General features: G+C 40.0%; 1 protein-coding gene across 1 annotated transcript in view; it reads left to right on the top strand.

Annotated features, from left to right (window-relative positions):
* brinp1 (bone morphogenetic protein/retinoic acid inducible neural-specific 1) overlaps nucleotides 1-20,402 on the top strand; it is a gene marked incomplete at both ends in the record, with an annotated part of 102,572 nt that overhangs the window by 31,158 nt on the left and 51,012 nt on the right. Inside the window, 2 exons of the mRNA XM_083794478.1 lie at nucleotides 8,537-8,727; nucleotides 17,202-17,371. Of these exons, the coding sequence (XP_083650604.1) occupies nucleotides 8,537-8,727; nucleotides 17,202-17,371 (361 nt within the window). The remainder of the gene's footprint in view (nucleotides 1-8,536; nucleotides 8,728-17,201; nucleotides 17,372-20,402) is intronic.

Here is a 20,402-nt window from a genome sequence, read left to right as displayed (position 1 = left end):
GTAGCCTATGCATTTCATACACCTGTGTGTGTGTGTGTGTGTGTGTGTGTGTGTGTGTGTGTGTGTGTGTGTGTGTGTGTGTGTGTGTGTGTGTGTGTGTGTGTGTGTGTGTGTGTGTGTGTGTGTGTGTGTGTGTGTGTGTGTGTGTGTGTGTGTGTGCACGTGCACGTGCACGCGTGCGTGCGTTGCAAAAAAAAGCATTGGAACAAAGGTATTAGCTGAATCAGCATACACCTGTGCGCGTGCACAATTGCAGATGCATGCACGTGTGAGTGCGTGCGTAGCGTGCATGTACTGTATGTATGTGAGAGCTGCGAGCCTCCCTCAAGAAAAGCAGTCGTATATATTTCTGACTTTGAAAAATTGGGATGTTTGGATTTTTCTCAAGAAAGGTTTCAGCGATGCTAAAATGTGTAATCTACTGTATATCTGATAGGGACAATATGCTGTGATTTATGGGATTAAACAAAACAATAATGGTTTTGCTCTTGTCCGCATAGTAATGCATTTCTTGCACTGCACAGTGGTGGAAAGTAACTAAGTACACTTTCTTAAGTACTTGTACTTAAGTGTACTTAAGTACACTTTTGAGGTATTTCCAATTTCCAATACCTTTACTTCTACACCACTACATCTCAGAGCCAAAAAAAATACTTTTTCTCCACTACAATTTAAAACTTTAGTTACTAGTTCCTTTGGGGATTTTCTTTTAATTAGAAAACACAGGTTACACTAACCACTTCATTTCTGCAAATTGAAAATAGCAGATATACAAGCTCACAATGCGTCGCGATGCGATGCATTTGTGAGCTTGTAGATCGGGTATTTTCAAAAGATTTGGTACAGATTTTGAACTTGTGAAATGGGACATTCTGCAATATGAGTACAGCTTTTACTTTTAGTACTTTAAGTACATTTTGATTTTGTAACAGAGTATGATCTGCATTGCAGTAAATACTATTACTTCAGTACAACATTTGAGTACTTTTCCCACCACTGGCAGTGCACTACTACAGTATACTACAGCGGCTGTGAAAATGGCTTGAAATTCTTGCTGACTATATCCTTGCCAACTACAGTATACCCCAACCTTCATCTCCTCCTTAAAAATATATATTTTAATTTTCTTCTCTGTCGATGGGTTCCCAGATTGTGCATCGCTGAACACATTTCTTTATTTCTGTACTTTCCTTTGAAATTTCACATTTTAAATGTGTTTTAAAAAATCACACCTGTGTGAACCGAGTGGTGCAACTCCCCTCTCCCCCCCCCCCCCCTCCTCCTCTCTCTCTCTCTCTCTCTCTCTCTCTCTCTCTCTGCTCCGTCAGATTAGCTTTATTATGGATATCAATCCGCATCGCTGAGAACTATTTTTTCATTATTATTTTGTCCCTTTCCTTCTTTTGCGAACCTAGTCAGAAGTTGGATTTGCGTCCAGCAGGTGGCAGCCATGTCATATACTTCTCTCGTTCCAATTTCACGCATGCGCACACCACTCGTGCTCACACAGGTAAACGGACATTGCTGGATGTAGGAGTGGTTGCACCACTCAAAAACATCAATATCAATATCAAACTCAACTTTTCTTTGAAATGACAAATTAAACTGTTTTGAAATAATAAGCACATAAAGCACTTGATACACTGTATAGCAAACTGTTATCAAATGCTGTCTATGTACTGATGTGTTCATTTTAAACATAAAATGCATTTTCGGGGTACCAGATTTATCCAATCATGAATGATTGATGATGATGAGTATTCACACTGGATACAGAAGTGGAATTGGAAGTGGTGATGACACAAAGAAATGAGCAGACACAATTTAAGCTGATAATTGGGTACTAGCTCTCCTGCTCTCCTGACTGGCTGGAATTTTGCAACTCACCTGAAAATGGATTTTCAGTTTATTAAAGAGCTGGAAAGACCAGGAGATGCTACTGAACAAACACTCTATAGCAATGTTTACTATAAGAATATAGTGCTTTAACCTGTCAAAAACATGTTGTTTTAACCACTTAAGTCCTACAACATACTTCCTGACTGGGATCCATATTCATCTCCTATGGATATAGATTACGTTAAATGTGACTCAATCGACAGTCCAAAGGGAGAGGGGGAGAGGACTAGTGGTGCAGGGAATAGGGCAGTAAAAGACACAGGCTGATTGAAGCAAGCTGATCTGCTCTCACAGAATTGGAACTAAGTAATGGGTCAATTTATGGGGCCCAAGGAGCTATTCAGGGCTAAATCATTGTGAGAGTCCTTGAGACGCGGGGATGGAATGGAAAGGTTTAGACGGAAGCTCTGGGTAGCTGTTGTTATTATTAAATAATATATTCGGTAATATTTAGCAATGCATTCTTCTTTTCATTTTGTCGGTGTTCATAATTATATTTCTATCATTTACACATATTTTCTTCAATTGTTTCATGTCATATGCTATGCAATGGTCTATGCACAAACTGGCTGAGCCACCAGCCACCACTGTATACAGATTTCAACATTTCAACTTTTCAAAGTAAGATCCAATCATGTTTACCACAGACAGACACACAGACAGACAGACAGACAGACAGAGCTAATAGATTTGTACTCTTCAGTGTAGCAGTGTAGGCTTTGAGAAATGATTATTATTGTCTCCACCAGCCAGGCCGAAGGCATGGGGAGAAAGTATGTGTGGTCCGTTTCAGACAAAGTGCCGCAAATCATCAACACATTGTGTGATTTCTGTGAAATTTTGCACACACATTCCCACTAGGCTGAGGAAGAAATGCCACAACTCAGCCTCATGGTGGCGCTATAACTGTCCGATTCGTGTTTTTACCTATAACTGCACCCATCTGTGTAAACCCTCTATGCACACTCCCTGGAGGAAAAACCTTTGCCTGGAACCTTTCCACATCTGCTCTTTATAGTGCCGCAGGTGGCTGACATATGTAAAACACATTTTCTTATATTACTCCTTCAGATTTTATCTGAATGTCACGCAAATCGATACACATGATCTCCATAGTCATGTGATCAAGACGGGTTTGTTTGATTTCTCATTATTCCATCCCGATTGGCTAAGATTGGCTTCCAACGTTTTCAGGAGTAGCCCGTTTTGTACAAAATACCGCACACTCATCAACGCAGTGTCCGATTGCGGTGAAACTGTTCACGCATATTCCCACGAGGGAAGAAATGCCACTTGACAGTTTTCAAATCAGCTTCATGGTGGCGCTAGAACAGGCCAAGTCGCGTCTTCACATACAGTATAACTACACCGATCTGCGTACAGCGTTATATGCACACTCCCTACACCCCAAGGAACACTTCTTTTATATTAGTCCTTCAGATTTTATCCAAATATCAACCCTGGTGGAGACCTGTGCCCCGAGGGGTTAGTTAGTTTTTTAATAGCACTTTTCAAACCACTTTTGCAATAGCTTGATAAGCAGTAAAGCAATGATGCTATGGTAAGGGAACAAATCTGCAACAAAAATAATGTGAGATAAATTGTTGTCTGACCATATAAATTATGGTTAGGTCGTTTGAAACATCCTGTCTAACGCAGGCTAGAGGCGCTTTGTCCACTGACTTGTTTAAACATAGAAACAGCTGACGGTGCTCATTATAACGTACAGGGCCTGTAAACCAGGTCTCAACCTCCTTGGTTGATGGTCATTATGACCCAGCCAGGTGACAGCCATGCCTCATCCTGTTCTACGGATGTCACAGCTCTCAGATAAGGATCCTCCAATGAGCGGCTCGCCTGCTCTCTCCCCTCATTTAAGGTCATAAATACCCCTGTTTCTATGTCACTGAAGTGTATATATTGTGTGGGAGGACAGAATGCTGTAGGAATTTATATCCGGATGCTGCCAGTGCGGTTCTCATGGGAGCACTCCTATTAAAATAGACTGTCTCATCACATTCTGGTCTCATCCTTGTATAGAAGTCATCTCTGAGTCATATTGAGATTTCTATGACAAACATCATGCATTTAAAAGATGCCATTGCTTTTGTCCAGTGTATACCCCGAGGTTTTTATGCTCCTTGTAATTCACATGATATGTATTCTGTACACTTTTCTGGAGAGCTGGCATGATGCTATGTCTGTCTTTTCCCCAGTAAATGTCTTTGATGGTATCGAGGGAAATATACCCACGATGAAACACGTTCATGAACTTCATGAACACATTGGGGTTTTTATTGATGTGGCTCAATGAGAAAAATGAAAGAGACTGCTTTTCTTTCCCGGGAATGCGATCCAAAGGAAGATAAGCACAAATTGGAATTGATAGTAGCTTTTGTTGTTTAACTGTCCCTGTTTTTCTTAGTCTCTCGTTCCTTACACACCTAATCTGGAATATACCATTTCATATACAGTATGGTCTATCTATCTATCTATCTATCTATCTATCTATCTATCTATCTATCTATCTATCTATCTATCTATCTATCTATCTATCTATCTACAGTATCTATCGTGAATTTACATTTGTATCTCCATACACAGTAAGAAACGCAGTAGGAATATTATTCTTAATGTGATAGTAGCTTTTGTTGTTTAACTGTCCCTGTTTTTCTTAGTCTCTCCCTCCCTCGTTCCTTACACACCTAATCTGAAATATACCATTTCATATACAGTATTATCTATCTATCTATCTATCTATCTATCTATCTATCTATCTATCTATCTATCTATCTATCTATCTATCTATCTACAGTATCTATCGTGAATTTACATTTGTATCTCCATACACAGTAAGAAACGCAGTACCAGTAGGAATATTATTCTTAATGTGTTGAGAATTTTATATCTATTATGCTAACTCATGTCAGTCCAAGTGCAGGGGGCAAGTACAGACGTCTTGTCTTGTACATTTTAATTTTTTTGTAATTGTTAGTTGTACTCTGACCTGCATGTTTCATGCAGTCTGCCTTGCTGCCATTCCACCTCAATTTACCTCGGGATCGATAAAGTTTGATCTATATACTGTATCTACCAGAGCAATGAGTCGTTAACCTTACAGTTTAGAGTTATCCTTGCCGTTACCCTTCTAGTACCTTTGGCCGCATGCCAACAGACAGACAGACAGACAGACAGACAGACAGACAGACAGACAGACAGACAGCATATGTGATTGTTTCTTGTGCACGTGAATGCACACCTGTGAAGTGGGTGTGTGATCATTAAGCCTGCATATATAATGCATTTTCTTTTCTTTTTTCATGGGCTGAACAATTTTCAAGCATACTGTACATACTGTACATAGGCTAGTCTAGTTTTGAGGTACAACATCCAGGATGATAGCAAAATTCTAGGCCGAAATTTCAATTGGTGCCTTGTGATGTCTCCTACAACATGATACAGTTTATTGAACATCCTAGAAAGCCAAACATGCTGAATTCCATTAACAAACCTGTCTTACTAGGAGGGTGTCAAAACCTAAATTGGCTCTGAAGTCAGTGCACGGTGTGATTTTGCAGTGAATATATTTTTTAATAAAAACAAAATACCAGCATACAGCCAATCAGCCACTGATTTCAATGCTTGGTGACATTTCATTTTGGTACCACTGATTCACACATCATAGCCGCCCCCTCAGGTCCTCCAATGCTGGCCTACTTGAAGTGCCTAAAAAGAAGTGCACAAAAAAGTATGGTGAGGCAGCTTTTTGCTTCTATGGCCCAACAGCCTGGAATAAACTTCCATTCGAGCTCAGACACGCACCCTCTGTAGACATTTTTAAATCTCAACTCAAGACTCACCTCTTCACCCTTGCTTTTAGTTGAGTTTTATTTTATTTTTAATTTATTTTATTTTATGTGTTTTTATTTATTTTATGTTCTTATATTCAGTTTTGTTCTCTGCTATTGTTTTATCATTTTAACTACTTGTGTTTTATTGTATTTTATTTTTGTGTCCTGCCCTGTGAAGCACTTTGAGCTGCATTTATGTATGAAAAGTGCTATACAAATAAAGTTTATTATTATTATTATTATTATATCAAACACCGATCAAACAAATGTTTAGTTTTTTGAGGCTCCATACACACATAAAGAACAACTGTTCTGTGCTCTGCCTGTGTTTCATGGCCGCCTCCATGCTTTTCCAATGGAAGTCACATGGTTTGACCAAACATTTTTGTTTAATGCGGGGGAGGGGGACAATCAAACACAAGTGTTTGGTCAATTTCAACATTTGTGTTTGATTGCGGATTGCTGGTGGTGTTCTGCCCCCCCCCCCCCCCCCAAACCATGTGACTCCCAATGGAAAAGCATTGTGGTGGCCTAAAAATACAAAGAAATGACCAAACATTTGTTTGATGGTGTTTGATACGTGTGAATGAGGCTTCTAAACTTTGCAGTGAACTTTTGTGCTAAAGTGCAAATTAAAAGGTTGCTCTTTTTGAGGGCTTATTTTTTACCGAAAAATAAATAAACAACCCCAAGGATAAGTAACACTTATCTTTTTGCATAGGATATGGTTTTGTCCAATTAGGCAATGCATGTTACATGGTTTTACATGGAGTTATGGCTGTTATTTAGCTGTTTCTGTGGCTTGCTATTTACTATTACCCCACCAGCATGATTGAACTTGTCTTTAAATTAATTCACAATAAGCAGTGTTCACGTTGAATGTAATCATAGTGGCAATAAAAAGAAACATCTTAATACAGTTATTTTCTCTCTGTTTTTAGCTGTGATGTGAATTTGTTTTTAGTGAGGGAATTAATTTAAAATATACAACACATGTCCCTCAATAATATATTTTTAAATTGTCTCTAATGATGATTGAACTCTAGCACAGTTTGAGTTTCTCTAATTTTCTAGCTTTGCCTGATATAGCCCCTTGGCAAATAGGATAGTTTGATGCTGATCTCTCTTCCTAGTTAGCAAACACAATTGCAACCCATGGAGTTAGCCCATGGCTATACTTGGCATTAGAGTCTGATTAGATAATATAGAGTCTTCATTTAGGACTTAGGATTCAGGAGTCCTGCAGAAAAACCTGGCTGTCAATTCTATCCTTAGGGCAGTGGTAATTGATTACGTACTGATTGTTTTGTGTGTGTTTTTCTCCTCACTCTCGCTTTCTTCCCCGTGTACTTTCAACTGAGTGAGGTAGCAGTGCCAGTCTGTGGATCTTAAGCCTGATGTATTGTTGCATGTAGGTGGCCTGAAAATAGCAGATCTACAAGCTCACAATGCATCCTAATACCGATAGGAGAGCCACCATGGTTGTAACACTTTGCACGTTTCACTCTTTTACTCAGAGCAACGGACCTACAGGTCTGCTATCATAAACCACTTCAAGTTTTTCAATAGATGAAACAGGTCGGGAGTTATTAAACCGAACGTGGACACTGTTCCAGTGTTACATTTTTTGCGCATAAGGGATTAATTGTAACGGCATGCGCGATAAATGTAATACCGCTAAAAAACACCATTAAACATATCGTTTTCAGCTTAAATCAGTTCTATTTCATTGAATTAACTCTTTAACATTGTTTTCATACCATGGATGTGGCTTACCGGCTGTACCAGTTTGAGCGTTTAAGTCAGTTAAATGTGAAAATACATTGATTACACAAAAAAGATAAAACGTTTGTTTGATTGAGTTGTACAATGTTATACAACACTAAACTAATTTAGAATACACTCTGTAATTGAACGACTGAACATAATATTGGCCAATATGTCAAATATGTAAATATTACATACAGTATAATGGTATGAAATGGTATGGCGTGTGTTACAATTGAACCACTTTGCAAGTCCTTCTTTGGCATTGCTTACAGACCAGAACTAACGTGCATTGTGTCTAAACACGGTGCAAACTAATGAAGAACATAAGCATGAAGACATCCATGAGAAGTTTTACTCACCAACATCAAAGTAAAAAATTGTAGCGCACAGATACTCCAGGTGAACATTTTTACGCATTTTAAGAAAAGTAAAGTAAAGCCAATAATTCCCAGGATGAAGGTAAACACTTGCTGTGGCACGTAAAGTAGGATGCTGTACACATACTGACACGATGACGTCATGATGGCGTTGACCAATCAAGAGATAACATGCATGTTACAACCATGTCGTGTTACAACCATGGCGGCTCACCCCTACAACACATTGTGAGCTATTGTAGGTGTGGGACACCATTGTACAACTAAGTATAAATCAAGCTACAGTATATCGCTTGAAGTGCGTGGCAGTGAGCTCAGATGCAAGCATATAGAACAAACTTTTTTCACATGTTTTCCACGTGAAAATAAGCTATTTTTGGCAAGTGACACAGGAAAAAAAATAGGCTTAACTGTATTTTGAACAAACGTACGTGTATTTGAATTTACTTCTATCAATCTGTTTCACTTGATCATCAAGTATTTAATATCAGATCCAAAAACTCAAAGTACTCTATTTGACAACACTGTGTTTTTTTTTTTAGATGAGATCTGGCTTTGCATAGGATATAAGTGTATAGGATATACAGTGAATAACTATAACCATTGTTTATGAATAGTTTCCTGTGTGAATTTCCACAGGGAGTTTGCACGTTGGAAGGTGAGGAACACAGCGATTGAGAGGAGGGACCTGATCCGGAACCCTGTGCCGCTGATGCCAGAGTTCCAGCGAAGCGTCCGGCTGCTGGGCCGCAGACCCTCCACTCAACAGTTCATTGACACCATCATCAAGAAGTATGGAACCCATATCCTCATCTCAGCCACCCTGGGAGGTAAAAGAGATTCACTGTTCACTTTCATGCTTGTACCGATTTTTGAAAAGCGCCTGGACTACATGTTCACCTACCTCTACTAGCGACCGTAGTAGACACTTTTTCATGATTGACTGCCTGCCTGCCTCTAGGCTGCCTCTGATGGGAGACTTACCCATAAAACCCATAGTCTGAACGGCATAAGTCCCATACTCTGAACGCTGCAACATCAAGCCGTATTGGCTGCATGCTCTGAACGCTGCAACGTGAAGCTGTGAGCACAAACTAATTATAGATGTTCATAGACGAGAACTTCTGCACCTGGCAGTTATGAGTCATTCTTGTTTTTTTTTTTACTCACCATGGAGGGTTACAAACAAATGTTTAGTGGTTTGTTTTTTTCAGTAGGGATAGTAGGGTTCAGTAGGATGATTAGGTTCCATTCATGAAGAATAATGCCCGGCCCAGCAAAGCATGTTTGCTACTACGTGGCTTATTTCTAACCTATAATGTTTTCAGATACATACTGTATATGTGGAGATTTTCAAAAACAAAATCGAAAAAGCTACCCGTGTAGGTGTGTACGAAGCCTGATAGGGGATTCACACTGAGACGGACTGAATCTGTTTCATTGGAACCGTTTCCGAATACGGTTGCCTGGTCCCCGATATGGCCATGATTCACATTGCCCGAGATTCAACAGCGCACCCGGGTACACTTGCATAACACACTTTAATCCTCCTGATTGCTTGATGGCTGGCGCGCACGGACACTGACCATCAACTGTGCGACATTGTCTCAAATAAATCCAGACACACTGAATTGCATTGCCTCTTTGGCTTTTTGCCGTTATACTACTTCACTGTCAGCCTGCCTGCTATTCACTGTGTCAGTCAGTTCTGTGCTCCAGTGTATTAGTTTGCTATGGATTCTACTTTAGCATTATTATTATTTTGTTTTACTTTGGAAACTGTGCCAAGCAAAGCCCAAGAGCCACGTGTAGTCTGCAGAATAAGATCAGCGCGGTGCTGCGCGTATAAGCAGATTCAACAGGAGAAGGGCGGCGTTGAGAAATGCGCTGGTGTTACGCATCGTGCAGCGGCTGTGTTTTTTTTTTGTTGACGCTTGGCTCGTCGACTAGAGATTATGTCACGTTCTTTAAAAAAAACAGTCCACTTCCTTCTTTAGGTACGCATGCATTCACATTGGAACGATCCGTATCTGAATACACTTCAACGGTCCAGAGACCCCAGCTCCCCCCATGCGGTCCCGGGGACGGTTGGGCGATCCGCTCCCGGGAACGGTACGCATCATTCACACTACCACAACATCTGCCAAGTGGTCCCGAGTGCGCACCCGGGACCATAGTGTGAATCCCCTATGAGAGTCTTGAAGCCCAGTTACTGTAGCTACACCCAGCTCGACCAAAAGGGTTGCACTTAATTGACATTTAATTACAAATACACAGAATTACAAATAGTTAAATTACGAAACTATTCTATTAACTATTCTTTCCACACGTATAAAAATGTCCTCAACCCTATAACACTGACTAGTGCTCATGAGACGTTGCTGTGCACATCTTCTGAATCTAAACGATAGCTTTAAGGTTTATAATCACCCTTTTTGAGATGGAAAGCACTGAAAGACACGCACGCACACACACACACACACACACACACACACACACACACACACACACACACACACACACACACACACACAGAGAGATTAAGCCAGGTCTATACCAAGACATCCCTTTCTAAGGAGATCTCATTTGAAAGGAGCTTTTTATTTTCCTTTTTTTTTGGAATAGGCTTAGCCTGTGTCCATGGAACTGGTCCTCGGTGCTTTGTGGTTAGTCCCATTGTCCAATAACAACAGAGCAGTTTTAAATATACTTTCTTTACTCGGGTACTGATACCTCAAACAGACAAACTGAAGCTTGAAGCATTTAGCAGGGAAAGAACTGCTGTAGCAGGGTTTTTTTCCCCCCATTTTTAAATCTGGGAGTTCACTTGAATGTCAAACACTTGGCTTTAATAATTCAGCTAAGTCGTAGAGAGGGAAATCATGGGTTGGGGGTTTAGAGTTGCAATATCATATACACATCCCTGCAAGGTGATTCACCCCGAGACACTAATTATGGAAATCAGAAATATGATATTCTGGTGAAATATTATATGATGGTAAAATATAAATAAGTGCAGCCAAGCCTAGGGAGAATGATTCACCGCTGCCACAGATGCACTATTGGCAATTCAAAGTAGATGATAAATGAGAAAATGGTGTATCACAGAAATGATTACAGTCTCCTAGCCCTTTAACAAACGTAAGCCCTATTGTTATTTATCTTTAGTTATTTGAAATTAAATTATTTATTTTCTTTGTTTTTCATTTTGAACATTAAGAATCTTCAACAGTTTCTCAAAGTAGAGATGCCAGGGTTAAGGTGGTTAAACTTCCTGTCCACATGTGGTTTAAATCCTCAAAAGATATCTGTTGAACAAATCTCGTCCCCAAAATGTCCCTAAAAAAGCTTTTCAGTACCCCTTTCTTTGCTCTATCTTTGCCCTCATTTACTATTCCATATTCTATGAATTATGCATTATGTTTGATCCTCCAGAATCTTGGTAATCCAGAGTGTCCGCAGACAATCCACATCAAACGTATAACGCGATAAAAACAATGCAGGTTGGTGTCGAGTCATGGGGGAACACTTGTTTTGTTTCACTCAAAATCCATGCGTACATGTAGCTTCCTCATCTCTGCCTACCATCCTCCCCAGCGTCTCTGCACGTCATCTTCAACCTTGAGGGCACTTTGTTGAGAGTCATAGCATTTATATTTCTGTTTGGATTTTAGACGTTTGTAAACAAAACATATATGGCAAATAATTTCAATATGACCAATAACCAATCATCAAAATAAATAATCTACTATTGCCAACCATATTCACTTGTAGATCAGCCATTTACACTATTTTCGTTGTGTGTTGTATACTGTACTACTGTATGTGTTTTTCTGCTATTTGCTGTATGGTCACATCCAGTATATAGTGCTGAGTGGTTAATCATGAAGATTATTGTTTTCGGTGGAAAAAGGCGATTTATAATAATGTGTTTATCTGTGCTATATCTTTGGCCATAATGTCCCCTGTGATTTTATTGTGTCGCGGTGAGCCTAATGGAAGGGGAGATTAGTTCTACAATCTTCTGGTTATTAATCCTTGAGTTATGGTGATATGAGGGCAAGGTGCAACAGCTGCCCAATTAAGATGTTTGAATTAATTGCCAAGTTTCTCGATGACATAATTATTGTGGAACCCTACAATGACGATTTTCAATTACTTTTGATTAATTGTGCAGATTAGTTTGTGCCATGGGCACAGTGCAGAATGTTGACTTTTGGTTGAAAAATGCTTTTGGCACTGCAATCGTGTTAGATCCTTTCTGTTCAGCATTTAAGTGTAATGTTTTCGATAAGCTGGCCCATAATCCTACACTTAGCACCATAATTGAACACTCAGGGATCTTGTTCCTCTAAACTCCAATTTGCACTTCAAAGCCTCATTACCATGTGTATATACAGTATATTCCATTAAACAATAGGATTTCTTTGGATATACCGCTTGTACTGTATGTGGATTCCTCATTATATATGTGGGGCCATGCGTGTCGGGAACAATGCTGTTATTGTGGCACAAAATGCGAAGCTCTGCGAATCAGTTAAGCCGACGGGTCAGGTTAGCCAATCAGGCCAAGTTTGAGACAGAACGGTCGGACTATGTCTGACCAAGGAGGCAAGGACACAGGTCAGTGTGACAGACTGACGTTGACTGTAGCGGACATGCAGATATGCACATTATATAGCTTGGACAGTTACAACCAGTAAGATCTCACCCTAAAGGTGTACAGCATATCAACATAATGGAATGTCAGAACAGGAAGGACGGGTGGGGAGTGTCAACATACAGTATGGAATGTCAGAACAGGTCAGCAATAACCATAGAAACGAGCTTGCTGCATGATAACATTATCAGCCCAAATACAGTATAGTCATTACTGACATCAGTGTAAATTGACATGCAAATGCCCATTCATGAAGAGGTCCGTGTATCTTAAATGGACAGATTATGTCCATATATGGAGCTCCTTGCCTGCGGTTTTAGTCCCCATTATGGAGATCCCTGATGTTAGCGCAAACTGACGATGTCTGTTGATGTCGTGTTGTGACTGCCCATTATGGAGATCCCCGATTAGAGAGAATCGGGGAAAGGGGAAGGGAAGGAACACACACTCACACGCTCCAACACATACTGAGAGCTTTTTGGCAGGCAGTGTTTTAATGATATACAGGTAAATCAATACCTAACTCACGTATTGCTTTTATATATCCATCAGCTTGTATTATTTCATTACTCTACCCTATAAAACTGTGCTTCAGCATGGCAATAATGTATATCCATAAAATGGGTAATGAAATCATTTTCCCAAAGACACAGACAATGTGAACACATTTTGGCAGAGTGCCCCGTGGAAGTGTAAGACAATGTATTCCTTACAGAACTCACACTTACACATGAATGAATTAAAGGGGGGCAGTGTTAGAAGGGCAGGAGCTAATGATTTTTCTGAGCCAGGAGTGGCAAGTGCAACATATTTTATGTACAGTAGACCTACTTTGAGCTACAGTAACTTGCAATGAGGGCAAAGTCACTGATCAAGGGCTAATGTCCTACCATTATCCTTGTGCAGTAAGTCAAGGATTTGTGAGTAACTTTCCTAAGCCCCGGGGAAGGGAGCGTGGCAGGGACACAGAATGGGGACTTGTCCCCATTGTGGTTCCACGCCAACCAGGCATGAGACATTGGCCTTGACTGCCACCTTCCCCCGGTCACGATCGCCACTAGTTAAGTGACCATTCACAATGCATCACTTGGGGGCAAATAACCATTCCCGGCATAAGGCGTCTGAACGTATGTGACGTACACTGGAATGAGTTCCGGGGATATAGTTTGCCCTTTGAACAGCAATATAATAGGCAAGCTTGTGTGTGCTTGTGGGCATGACTTGGGATCGTCATTGTGTGTTAGTTAACTTGTCAAGCATCTAGACATGTGTGTTTCTATGGGTTGTGAGGAGTGTGTTAGGGAGAAAAGAGAGGTCATATGTGTACACAGAATGAGCTGCACAACCTTTTATACTGTGTCAACAAACATGCATGCAAAGAGAAAATCAGAGCGCCCATGTTTGTTGTTGCTTCATGATTTACTATTGTTGATGTTACAGTGTTCACACTCCTCCCTGTGGTGATATCCTAAGAGAGAAGAAATTCAACTTAACTTCTCAGTTTTTGTAACACTTGTTTAATGTACTTTATATTTTTATAACAGGATCTCTAAAACAACGTAACTTTATGGATTGCCATGGAATTGTCATTGCGCCTTCAATCTGCCAGGAGGATGCAACCTAGCAATGGTGACCTTGTGGCACCTCTAGTGCCACCCATAGACCAAAATGTCCAATTGCAATATTTTATAATCTAATCTGGGGATTGTCATGAAACTTGATGAGTGTATCTATGCTCCCAGGAGGATAATAATAATAATAAAACTTTATTTGTATAGCACCTTTCATGACATGAAATGCAGCTCAAAGTGCTTTACAGAACAATGGAGAATAAAAGAAAAGCAAGGCAACGACATTAAAAAAACAAGCAGTAATGCAATACAGTGAGGACATGAATAACAAAAAAAAATGAGTTTTTTCTCATTTGAGTGACCCCAAGACATTACCTCTAGTGACACCATCAGGCCATTTTGTGGTAATATAGGTTCTGTAATATTATGTAGGCAATCAATATCATGTAAACCAATATGTGACACTGCCACATAAATGTGTGAAATAATGTATTTCCTGTCCTTGTATGTGTATTGAAAGAAAATGAAACATACTGGGTAATAACAAGGGAATATATTGGTTGAAACTATGGTTGAATATTTAACACTGAAATGTAGTGTACGGAGACTATAATATATTGTGTTTTGTGTAGTTGAGCCATGGTCATACATTTACTGTTGATAAAATGACAAAGTTTGGTCATAGGGGAAGCTGTGGGGAAATGTGAGCAATAGTTCCAGGAATAGTTCTTGCTCAAAGCTTCCTTGTCCAATTCCAGGAAGTGAACTATCAAGAAGCTATAAAGAGACAGGAAGTGAGGCGCTGAGCAGAGGTTCCATTTTGGGCAGTTAGAAGAGTGTTTGGTGTGGTTGTTACTCATTTGTCAAACACACTCTTTTCAAGCCAATACTAAGCTAAATCAGAACTGAACTCAAACCAATATGAAGTTTGACCGAAGAACTTTGCGTGTGGGTAGAAGTAAAGTTTGGTCGGACATTTCTGAGGCTTGGTACTCTGAACAAACAAATCAGAGCTTGTCAACAAAGGAACCAGCGGAGGACTCCTGACTTAAAGGTTGGGTGAGAAGGATATACGTTTATTTTTTCCAGTGAGCAATGCATTGCATCTTTGTTTTATAACTTTGAGAACTACTTTATTTAACAAAAGAGAAGATACAAGCCTACAATGTTTAGATTACTTTTTGGGGATTACTTTGGGATACTTTACTCTGGGTCAACTTTAACACAATTAGTGCAGGGAATCCTTCAAAATAGAAGCTTGGGGTGCCTGGAAGATATGGCCGCTTTTACTCCGTTCCGGAAAATAACCGGAGACATATTTTTACTTGCTTACCTTTCCCTCGTTTCAATATTATCGCTCGATGATCGCTCACGTTCATGTTTTGAACGAGAGGCAGGTGAGAAGTCACTCCCAGCCCACTCCTCCTACTCCTCCTCCCAGCCCAAATCACACCTTGGAAAGCATGAGTGTCTTTTGACTGGGGGGGTCATATTTTGACTGTCATAATTTGACCCCCCAGTATCAGGACCCCCAGTATGACCCCCCCCCCCCCCCCAGAGAGGACGTATAGGGCCTTAGTCCTAACTGCTCCTCCCAGCCCAAATCACAAGTGTCATATTTTGATAGCAGGAATTGCCTGTCATAATTTGACCCCCCCAGTATCAGGATGTATTAGGATGTAACATGAACAAAGAGTGAAGAGTATGGTGGCCTTGGAGGCCCTTCAAAGCACAGGAACCCCCCCACCCACACCCCCTCCCGGGTTGGCCGCTGACTCTGGACACTGCTCAGTCCTGGTCCTCAACATTCTGTTCTTACTAAACCATCTTGAGGACCATGTTGGTATTTATGGTGTTTCCCTGAAATGGTTCACAACATCATATCTAACCGGCAGATACTTCTCTGTCACTTTAGGTGATTCTGTGTCTTACCTGGCAACGTCCCGCTATGTTCCTCAATCCCATTTTCATCAGTTATGTACTAAATAATTATGTAAATACATCTCCAAACTTAAGTCATGTATGTCACCCACCGATCTGGAAAAGGTCATTCACGCTTTCATCTTTGCGTCGCCAAAAGGCTCTCATCTCCTTCGACATCAATGCTGCAGCTCAATTTTAGGATCTTTACTCTGTTTAGAACTTTTAAGGCTCTACGTATCTGGTGCAGGACCGCACTAAATTTCAGAGTTCCTCTTCTTTCTGCCTACAAAACGTGTTCCTTGGGATCCTCAGATAAAGCTCTATTATTATTATTATTACATGTATTACTTTATTGACCTAATCCTAATCTATAGTAGGCCTCCGCCATTTTTCCCTGTATACCAAATAATTCAGATAATAGCGATGTATAAGATGATATTTGTCATTTGTTTTTGCCCCAGATTAGGGAGGCTATAGGGTTCATGTGGTTAGTGTGTTGAGGAAAAGAAAGAATCACGACATTGTTTGTGGTCTCATCAAGGAAAGTCGAGACTGTGATGTTAGGATACAGCACGCAATAAAGAAGTAGCTTGCACTGCAGCTCCGTATTGATCTGCAAAGTGATGGCTTGTGTTCAAAGGCTGCTCACAAATCTGAGAAGATCATACTGTTTACACACTGTTTGTGTAATTCATGTCTTCATAGATATTATTAGTCCATAGAAATATGTACATAGAAATAGTAATACATAATAATATATAGAAATAGTCATCAAGAATTATAAGCAAGCTAAGAAACTAACATATGTCTAACAGTAGATTATATTCCCATTACCGAGTGCTACGTCTACATGAAATGCTAAATTATAAATCTAATAAAATGCTAAATTATAAAACTACATTAAATACGTTTAGCCTTTGCATAAGCCTGTAAAGTGTAAGGTCACCGAGGCTAGTGCTACGGGCCAAGATATAGAGTCTGACTCTGAAGAGGTGAGTTTTCAGACTAAATTAAGAGTTAAAGCCTTAAGTTAACGCTCCTTATTTTAAGGATCAAAATGTTATTTTAATCAATCTATCTGTGTGGTTATGATATGTACAGAATGGTAACCGGTGTTAAACTCCCCCCCGCCCCTCTCTGTTCCTTATAGGAGAGGAAGCGCTGACCATGTACATGGCGAAGAGCAAGCTGGACAGGAAACTGGCCAATGCCACGCAGAACGTAGAAGCTCTCCATCAACTGGCCTCGTCCTACTTCATTGACCGCGATGGTACCATGCGGAAGCTGCACGAGATCCAGATCTCCACCAATGCCATAAAGGTTTGCAATCAATAAATACATTATCTATCTCTCTATCTCTATCTCTATCTATCTATCTATCTATCTATCTATCTATCTATCTATCTATCTATCTATCTATCTATCTATCTATCTATCTATCTATCTATCTATCTATCTATCTATCTATCTATCTATCTATCTTCGTATGTCAGTTGATACTATCAATGATGAGGGCTACCAACTAAACCCTAGGAGAAGCTCTCGTCATCTTGCTAAATACCTAACCGACACTGATTTAGCTGATGACATCGCGCTTATCAGTCAATCCTTGGAGTACGCTCAGGCTCTCCTTCAGTCTCTTGAGCAGGCCTCCAACAGTGTTGGTCTTTAGCTCAACGAGACGAAAACTGAACACGTAAATAGATGCAAATCCAACAATAACCACATTATAAAAACACTTAACAACACTCCTCTGAAACAGGTTGATGACTACAAGTATTTGGGTTCATATATATTCTTCCCAAAAGGACTTTCAAACTACAGTAGGAAGGGTATGGTCTGGTCAGCCTGCAATGACATGCATAGGATCTGGTCATCCCAGCTTAGTAAGATGTTAAAAGTAAAAGAAAACTGTCGTTCCCTGATGTCATCGCTAGGGACACATGCATCAGTAAGCAGGAACTGGGGATGGCAATGAAGGACCGGGAGGTCTGGCGTGACCGAACAATTATGATGATGATCTATATATCTCTACAAAGATATTGTATGCACAGTATATTATTATGTGCATTATAAAAGCTCTGTCTATGCTATTTTTAGTCAAGCTAGGTTCTCACCAGCTGTGTGAAAGCAATATAATTTTGGTCTCAGACTCACAGGATGAAGTACATTTCTGTTTAAATGCCTACAGTGTTTAGAAATGGTCAACTTGTTCAGTTGGATACTTTTGTCAGAAAACATTTATTGCAACGCTATTGCAATCGGTTAATTGGCGGTGTGACTGTGGCTTGGACGCCTCGTGCATTGAAGGAAGCATGAGGTCAGTCCGTTGCTCTCCCCATGTTGGCAAAGGGAGGATTCTACACTTGATTAACACTGGGTGAAAAAATGGGTTACAAAATCATGGGATAAAAAGAGTAAAGAAATCCCATACATCATTCTTTTCACTTTGCATCGAACGATCAACATTACAATCACAACTGACTTTCACCTAAACATATTTTCACAGTTGTATACAGTATAGAGACCTACATAGTACTGTAAACCAACATAATATGATTACTGTATAACTGTGTGATGGTCACAGTGCAACGTGAAGCCTGATTTATAGTTGCGTATTGTCTATTTTTGGTGCGTGACCAACTGTAAATTAAGCATGGGACTGCAGAGGATGTCACCCTTGGAATTGAACAGAACGATGATGCCGACTCGCCCTAAACTACCTTTTGTCTAATATTATTTTGCACTCGGTTAGCTGGTGTTACTCAGCAAAAAACTAAGTGTTAATATATTTGGAAAAGTTTTATTTAATGGTAGCTATGCAGTTACATAATGGTGACTGTTTTGGCACACAAAGTATCAGGTTCTGAAATGTGGGACTTGTATTCAGATGATTTGTAAGCAGATATTGTTACATATATACTGTTGTGGATGTAGTAGTGGTAACAAGTAGGCTGTGATTGGCTTGTGTGTGTTACAATATATTTATGAGTTCATTGTTGCTACAGTATGCTACTTTGCATTGAGCGTTGCAGTTATTAATATGAGGGTGGAACAAGTACAGTGCTTTACTGCTTTCTGGCAATTTAGTGTAAAACAGAGTAAATGTTCTCCTCGTGGAGAAGAATGATGGATAACGGATGCTTTTGATTTAAAACCCATTCAGATATGGCTCTTCCGATTAACTCCCATGGCTGATTGTATAGGCCAATCTACAAATTAGATTGTACATTTATAGATTCTAATTACATTGCAATGGAAAATGATTTAAGTAATAATCATTAGCTAATTGCCATTCTTTACTGCTAACTGAGTACTCAATATTATTGTTTTACATAAGTAAAATAGCAATATTGCAATGTAGAAATACTCGTAGATCAGCTATGTTCAAATGTATATAGGGCTGCGGTTAATGTATGTTTTTTAATAATCAAATCTACAGTAAGTAACTAGTAAGTAAAGTTTTCAAATAAATGTAGTGGAGTAAAATTGCAATATTTGCAATATTTGCTGATTTGCTGAGATGACGTAAACTACAAATACCTCAAAATTGTACTTAAGCACAGTGCTTGAGTAAATGTACTTAGTTACTTTCCACCACTGGGTGTGGGCAGAGGAGAGTGGTGGTTGATTCCCTTTTCCTCTTACTGTCCCTGCGGTGCGGTGGCTTTGTCGCACGGAGTTGCATTTCATGACGTGCAGCTCCTTTCAAGAGTTTATTCCATGTGTGCCTGCATGTCAAGTACAGTACAACAACACACTCCCATGAATTGCTTGTGATGTGGAATTTCTTCAGGTTGGTCTTTATGCTGTCCTTGGAATTTTGGCCAGGAGCTCACTTGGCCTTTCTTCAGCTGGGAGTGCAGGTTGGGGCTGCATTACTGTGGTCTCCACCCAGTCATGGGTGCCAGAATAGGTGGCGAACCAAAATGCTTGTCCCCTTACTTTCAGGTATTATGGAAAATGTGTGTATTATTTATTCTAAAACCACTTGCGTTTATGTACACCCATGTGTTCAACCTCTTAATCCAATCAACTGTCAACCGAATGACAACAACATGCCTCAACCCCTTGCTTTTCCTGTGCATCCACAAACAGTTGACTGATGAGTTGGACCTGAATGAGGTGCCGAGAAGCTTTTCCTTTGGGAGTGACAGGCAAACCCAGTACTCGGGGAAATACTGTAGGGGAATCGTGGCCTTGGCTCCTGTGCTGATTGATAGCTTTTATGTTATCGCCTATTGAATTTCACTATTATTAATCGATAACATTACATATTGCGACCGTAGGTTATTCACCGACTGCGGCTACATCATTGTTGATTTTGACAGCACATTTTTATTTCGTTTTA

Source organism: Protomyctophum parallelum, assembly GCF_964188405.1.
Source record: "Protomyctophum parallelum genome assembly, chromosome: 21".
NCBI lineage: Eukaryota > Metazoa > Chordata > Actinopteri > Myctophiformes > Myctophidae > Protomyctophum > Protomyctophum parallelum.
The sequence above is the reverse complement of the archived record's forward strand: the minus strand, read 5'-3'. Positions and strand labels throughout refer to the sequence as shown.